Source organism: Arachis duranensis, chromosome 9, assembly GCF_000817695.3.
Source record: "Arachis duranensis cultivar V14167 chromosome 9, aradu.V14167.gnm2.J7QH, whole genome shotgun sequence".
Taxonomy (NCBI): Eukaryota; Viridiplantae; Streptophyta; class Magnoliopsida; order Fabales; family Fabaceae; genus Arachis; species Arachis duranensis.
The window spans coordinates 75,110,184-75,117,552 of record NC_029780.3 but is presented as its reverse complement, the minus strand read 5'-3'; the positions used below and the strand labels follow the sequence as shown (position 1 = coordinate 75,117,552).

The following is a 7,369-nucleotide window of genomic DNA, read 5'->3' as shown; positions in this document are numbered from 1 at the left end:
GGTAAAAAGGATCCAAGTCTTTGAGCATCAATGGATAGGAGGGCCCAAGGAAATAAAATACAGGCCTAAGCGGCTAAATCAAGCTATCCCTAACCATGTGCTTGTGTCATGAAGGTCCAAGTGAAAAGCTTGAGATTGAGTGGTTAAAGTCGTGATCCAAAGCAAAAAGAGTGTCCTTAAGAGCTCTAGACACCTCTAATTGGGGACTTTAGCAAAGCTGAGTCACAATCTGAAAAGGTTCATCCAGTAATGTGTCTGTGACATTTATGTATCCGGTGGTAATACTGGAAAACAAAGTGCTTAGGGTCATGGCCAAGACTCATAAAAGTAGCTATGTTCAAGAATTAACATACTTAACTAGGGGAATCAATAACACTATCTAAACTCTGAGTTCCTATGGATGCCAATCATTCTAAACTTCTAAGGATAAAATGAGATGCCAAAACTGTTCAGAAGCAAAAAGCTACAAGTCCCGCTCATCTAATTAGAACTAATATTCATTGATATTTTGAGATTTATAGTATATTATCTTCTTTTTATCCTTTTTGATTTTTAGTTGCTTGGGGACAAGCAACAATTTAAGTTTGATGTTGTGATGAGCAGATAATTTATACACTTTTTGGCATTGTTTTTAGGTAGTTTTTAGTAGAATCTAGCTACTTTTAGGGATGTTTTTATTAGTTTTTATGCAAAATTCACATTTCTGGATTTTACTATGAGTTTTAGTGTTTTTCTGTGATTTCAGATATTTTCTGGCTGAAATTGAGGGACCTGAGCAAAAATCTGATAGGAGGCTGAAAAAGGACTACAGATGCTGTTGGATTCTGACCTCCCTGCACTCGAAATGAATTTTATGGAGCTACAGAACTCCAAATGGTGCGCTTTTAATTGCATTGGAAATTGGACATCCAGGGCTTTCCAGCAATATATAATCGTGCATACTTTATTCGATTTTAGGCAACGCAAATTGGCGTTCAACGCCAGTTCCATGCTGCATTCTGGAGTAAAATGCCAGAAACACGTCACAAACCAGAGTTAAACACCAAAAACACGTTACAACTTGGCGTTTAACTCCAAGAGAAGCCTCTGCACGTGTAAAGCTCAAGCTCAGCCCAAGCACACACCAAGTGGGCCCCGGATGTGGATTTCTACATCAATTACTTATCTTTGTAACCCTAGTAGCTAATTTAGTATAAATAGAACTTTTTACTATTGTATTGGGTCTCTCTTAGACCATTTGGTCTTTTTGAACCATTAAGTCTTGGTTATCCTAGTTCCCTCTCTGGGGCCAGAACCAATGAACACCATTATCACGTATGTATTTTCAACGGTGGAGTTTCTACACACCATAGATTAAGGGTGTGGAGCTCTGCTGTTCCTCTAGTATTAATGCAAATTACTACTATTTCTATTTAATTCACGTTTATTCTTATTCTAAGATATCCATTCGCACCCAAGAACCTGATGAATGTGATGATTTTGTGACACTCATCACCATTCTCACTTATGAACATGTGCCTGACAACCACTTTCGTTCTACATGTAAATAAGCTTGAATGAATATCTCTTGGATTCCTTAATCAGAATCTACGTGGTATAAGCTAGAATCTATTGGCATCATTCTTGAGAATCCGAAAAGTCTAAACCTTGTCTGTGGTATTCCGAGTAGGATTCAGGGATTGAATGACTATGACGAGCTTCAAACTCGCGACTGTAAGGAATGGTGACATCACAAAAGGATAGTAAATCCTATTCTTACATGATTGAGAACCGACAGATGATTAGCCGTGCGGTGACAGCGCACCTGGATTATGTTCACTGAGAGGACGGACGGTAGCTGTTGACAACGGTGATCCCCAACATACAGCTTGCCATGAAAAGGAGTAAGAATGATTGGATGAAAGCAGTAGGAAAACAGAGATTCAAAAGGAACACAGTATCTTCATGCGCTTATCTGAAATTCCCACCAATGAATTACATAGGTATCTCTATCTTTATTTTATGCTTTATTTATCTTTATATTCGAAAACCATTATAACCATTAAAATATGCCTGACTGAGATTTACAAGATGACCATAGCTTGCTTCATACCAACAATCTCCGTGGGATCGACCCTTACTCACGTAAGGTTTATTACTTGGACAACCTAGTGCACTTGCTGGTTAGTTGGGCGAAGTTGTGAAGAATGTGTGTGAACGATAGTACTGTGCACCAAGTTTTTGGAGCCATTGCTAAGAATTGTTCGAGTTGTGAAAAGTATGAGTCACAATTTTGCCTATCATGCTACGACCTAAAGAATGTCATAGAAAAATTGGCACGAGAAGGGAGACTAGATCGGTTCTTAGCCAATAGGGTAGACGAACCAAAAAAGAGAAGAAGCGATGAAGAGGGCGGACGAGCTGAACATCCCCCTCACACCCCGGAGAGACATATTCACATGATAAACGGAGGATTCGCAGGAGGAGGGATCTCTAAGTCATCCCGCAAAAGACACCTTAAAGAGGTATACCATGTCGGAGAGGGGGACAGGTCGCCCAACCTCCCCACTATTACCTTCGCTCAAGAAGACGCCACAGGCATCATCCTAGGACATGATGACCCCGTGGTCGTTACCATCATACTTTTCAATGCTAATCTCCACCGAACATTGGTAGACCAAGGAAGCTCTGTGGATACCCTGTTCAAATCCACCTTGGACAAGCTCAGCCTACAAGAAAAAGAGCTCAGAGCATATCCTAATAGCGTATTCAGGCTCGGAGACACCCCGATCCAACCCCTGGGTTACATCCCACTACACACAACCTTTGGAAAAGGAACACCGTCTAGAACCCTGAGCATAGACTACATCATAGTCGACGTGAGCTCAATGTACAATGCTCTCATAGGTCGGACAATACTAAATCAGCTCGCAGCGGTGGTCTCCACCCCATACCTATGCATGAAGTTTCCAACTCTAGAAGAGAACGCCACCATAAAAGGACACCAAAAACTCGGGCGACGCTGTTACAACGAAAGTCTAAACCTTAAAGGCGACCCCAGTGGAAAAGAAACCAACACTATTGAACTCAGGAGAATCAGAGCTCGCAAAGAACTTCGTCCTCAATTAGAAGGTGAGACTGAAGAAGTTCAGATCGAGGATACTCAAGACAAAATAACAAACATAGGGGAAAACCTAAAAAGAGAGCTAAAAGAACTGCTGACAAACACCTTAAGAAAGAACTCTGACCTATTTGTATGGAAGGCCCCAACCAAGAAAAAACCTCATTCCTAACCCCAAGAGCAAACTACTGCTACGTAGTCATGTCCTTCGGACTCAAGAACGCAGGGGCTACATACCAGAGTTGATGAATAAAGTTTTTGCCAATCACATCGGAAAGCTGATGGAGGTTTATGTCGATGACATGCTAGTAAAGACGCAAATAGATGAAACCTTATTACCTGATCTCGCCGAAGTGTTCGACACTATAAGAAAGCATGGGATGAGACTTAATTTCGTAAAGTGCACTTCTGCGATAGATGCTGGCAAATTCTTGGGCTTCATGCTCACCCAGAGAGGGATTGAAGCAAACCCAGATAAATGCCAATCCAGATGAAAAGCCCGACCTGTGTTAAAGAGTTACAGCAGCTCAACGGAAGACTAGCGGCTCTATCTAGATTCCTAGCTAGATTGGCCTTAAGATCTCTCCCTTTCTATGTAACACTAAGGAAAGGAAAGAGGTTTGAATGGACCCCAGAATGTGAACAAGCCTTCCAAGACTTCAAGACATTCCTGGGGCGACCACCTATCCTAACCCGACCCAAGGAAGGTGAAGAACTAATCCTATACCTCGCCGTAGGAAGTCAGGTGGTAGCCTCAGCACTAGTCAGAGAAGACAAAAATAGGCAACAACCTATCTACTTCATTAGTAAGTCTCTACAAGGACCTAAACTAAACTATCAAAAGATAGAAAAGTTTGCATATGATATACTTACTTCTCGATGACTCCGACCATACTTCCAAGCCAATACCATCAAAATACGGACCAACCAACCCATAAAAGGTATGCTGCAGAAAACTCCTACAATGGGCAGTTGAGTTGTCCAAATTTGACCATAAGCATGAAGCTCAAACAGCCATCAAGTCTCAATACCTGGCCAATTTTGTCGCAGAGTACATCGACAGCCTGGGCACCCCCACAGAGTGGAACCTTTACGTTGACGGCTCCTCAAACAAACCTTTACGTTGGAGCTCAAAAGCTTACCATCTTCAGTGACTCACAAGTAGTCACCTCGCAAATAAAAGAGAGCTACCAGGCCAAGGATCCCACCATGAAGAAATACCTAGACAAGACCAGAGAACAGCTCAGAAAATTCATGGGATATGAGATTTGACATATACCTCGGGAACAAAATACCCGAGCTGACACACTCTCAAAACTGGCCAGCATCAAACCAGGGGGCAACAATCGAAGCCTCATCCAAGAAACAATACAAAGTCCATCAGCTTCGGAGGAACAAAAGGTCCTGAACATATCAGACCAAGACCAAGGGTGGATGACTCCCATAATCAACTATCTCAAGTCTGAAATACTCCCCGCAGATAAAAAGGAGGTAAAAAGGCTAGTACGAGAAGCACAGTACTACACCATAGTGCATGACGCTCTATATAGGAGAGGAATCTCTACACCCATCCTAAAATGCGTCCCGACCTCCGCTACTAGGGAAGTCCTAGAGGAAGTCCACGGTGGCATGTGCAGCAACCACCTTGGGGCACGAGCTCTTTCTAAAAAGGAACTCCGAGCTGGTTTTTACTGGCCGACCTTACAAAAGGAAGCAACAGAGTTCATCAAGATGTGCCCCTGATGCCAGAAGCACGCCAACTTCTATATAGCCCCACCCGAAGAATTCTTCTGTGTCACTTCACCCTGGCCATTTGCAAAGTTGGGGCTCGACCTCCTCGGACCATTCTTCCAGGGATCAGGACAAGTCAAGTTCCTCATTGTAGGAATAGATTATTTCACAAAATGGATAAAGGCAGAGCCGTTAGCCATTGCCACCGCCAAAAGAAGTCGGAAGTTCCTATACAGAAACATTGTCACAAGGTTTGGGGTCCCATGCTCCATCACCACAGACAATGGCACTCAGTTCACTGACACGGGCATCAGAAACCTGGTAGCCGATATGAAAATCAAGCACCAGTTCACCTGTGTAGAACACCCACCAGCCAACGGACAGGCAGAAGCTGCCAACAAAGTCATATTGGCCGGGCTAAAACGGAGACTACAGGATGCTAAGGGAGCTTGGGCCAAAGAGCTCCCGCAATTCCTATGGGCATATCGGATAACACCACAGTCCACCACTGGGGAATCACCCTTCTAACTTTCTTATAGAATAGAGGTAATGATCCCCGTTGAAATAGAAGAAGGATCCCCTAGAGTGATCCTCTATAACGAAGATACCAACTCCCAAGCTTAAAGGGAAGAACTCGACCTACTTCCAGAAGTCCGAGAAAGAGTTCGGATTAGAGAGGAAGCGCTAAAGCATCAAATAGCTTTAAAGTATAATCGGAAGGTAATCCAGTGAAGCTTCGCCACCAACGATCTCATCTTAATCCAAAATGATATCGGAGCAAGTCGACTAGGAGAAGGGAAGCTAGCAGCCAACTGGAACGGGCCATACCGACTTACAGAAGTACTAGAAAAAAGCTACTATAGGGTGGCCAACCTTGAAGGGGGGAGCTACCAAGGTCATGGCATGCCTGTAACCTAAGAAGGTACTATAGCTAGAAAAAGGTAAAGATCTTAGGCCAAGGCACACTCTTTTTGCTAAAAGGTTTTTTAATAAGGCACCAAAACAAGATCTAAAAGCTGTCCGAACTAGAAGGGTAAGCGCTCACATGTACACACTCTTATTTTTATTTTTATCTTATTATTTGAATAAAATTTATCGATTCCCTACAAAGTTTCCTATTAAGACGCATTAATTTACGCTAAAAAACGCAAAATTCATCGCCCGACCAAAAAAAAAGAGGTCGGCAAGGTGAAGCGACAAAGTTCGAGTTAATGCAAGAAGTTATAAAAAGTAACCCATATAAAGCGACCTGACGAGGTCAAACTAAAAATGGGATTACTAGAAATAACTTAAGAAGGCTCGACAGAGAAGTCGGACCAATGAAAGGATCACTGAAAGGGGAACAACACCATACAAAGGCCAAAAAAAGTTAAGAAACCTACGCTTGAAGTGCTAAGCTAAAAAGGTACAAGCCCTGAAAAGTATGCTACTTAAAGCAAGAGCACAATCTCAAGACGGAGCTAAAAAGTCGTCCAAACAAACTATAAAGAAAAGGTTTCCCATTGGAACACTACATAAAAAGTTGTTGGAAACCGACTAAAAGCCCGAATAGCAAAGGGGTAAAGGTCGGCGTCAGCTAAAACAAGGCGCGATCCAAAGAGACAAATAATGCCTTGAAAAGCGGGACGAACTAAGGAATCCCAATGTATAAAGAACCCATGAAGGGATCACGTTGCTCAAAAAGCACGGAGACTACATAAAGTTTGAAAGAACAACCTCCAAATAAAAGTATCTCATCATAAGCTAAACTAAAGCATCACCCAAATAGACTGAAACACAAGAAATTAAAAATATTAAAGGCTCAAGGGCTGCTCAAAAGCAACCCAAGAGTTCAAATTGTTTTTGATTAAAAGCAAAAAGTTGCTAAGAAGCAACTAGCATAAGTGTTAAAGAGTCATCCATAAAGGCATACATAGCCAAAGTTCAAAAGGTCCATAGACCAGACCATATCAATACATAATCAAAACAAAGATATAAAAAGAACATCATAAGGGGAACAAGTTCACCCCAGTAGCTACATCTTTGGGAGAAGGTGGGACAGTTGAGATCAGAATAGCACTAACAACTCCATCTGGCCCGTTTAGAATCTCCAAATCAGGCTCAGGCCCAGGAGGGACCACATCGACAGAAGGGGCTGCAGTAGCTGAAGCTGTAGAAACCTTAGCTGGCGGCACACGGGGAAGACCTTCATCATCATCATCTGGAGCAGGCACAATCTTGCCATCCTCCACTACGTTGTCCATACTGAATGAAGAGAGGTCAACGTCGGGAGCAAGAACCCGAATCTGGCCCTTCAGATTTTCATACATGTCGGTCATGCTGCTCACCATATGGCCCTGAAGTTTGGCGTAATCATCCTGAGCAGATTGAAGTCTCTTTCTAGTTTCCAATAGCTCGCCATGGGTCCGAGTATAGCTTTCTTTGGCTTTCTATGCCATGTCCTTGGCCAGGTTAGTAGCCACCTCCGCCGCCAAAGCCCGAGCCTTCTCCCTCTCGACATCAAGCTTCAATTTAACAGCCTTGGCCTCAAATTCATCC

General features: G+C 42.8%; 1 protein-coding gene across 1 annotated transcript; it reads left to right on the top strand.

Annotated features, from left to right (window-relative positions):
• The first annotated feature begins 762 nt into the window (after nt 1-762).
• Nucleotides 763-6,288, top strand: LOC127741440 (uncharacterized). The gene is made up of 2 exons (XM_052253818.1): nt 763-876; nt 958-6,288. The coding sequence occupies exon 2, from the start codon at nt 2,187-2,189 to the stop codon at nt 3,270-3,272; it is 1,086 nt and encodes a 361-aa protein (XP_052109778.1). The 5' UTR covers nt 763-876; nt 958-2,186; the 3' UTR covers nt 3,273-6,288.
• The last annotated feature ends 1,081 nt before the right edge of the window (nt 6,289-7,369 follow it).

What these genes read in the sequence shown, in the direction of transcription:
- LOC127741440 (XM_052253818.1), top strand. Translation starts at nt 2,187, where the DNA reads ATGTGTGTGAACGATAGTACTGTGCACCAAGTTTTTGGAGCCATTGCT.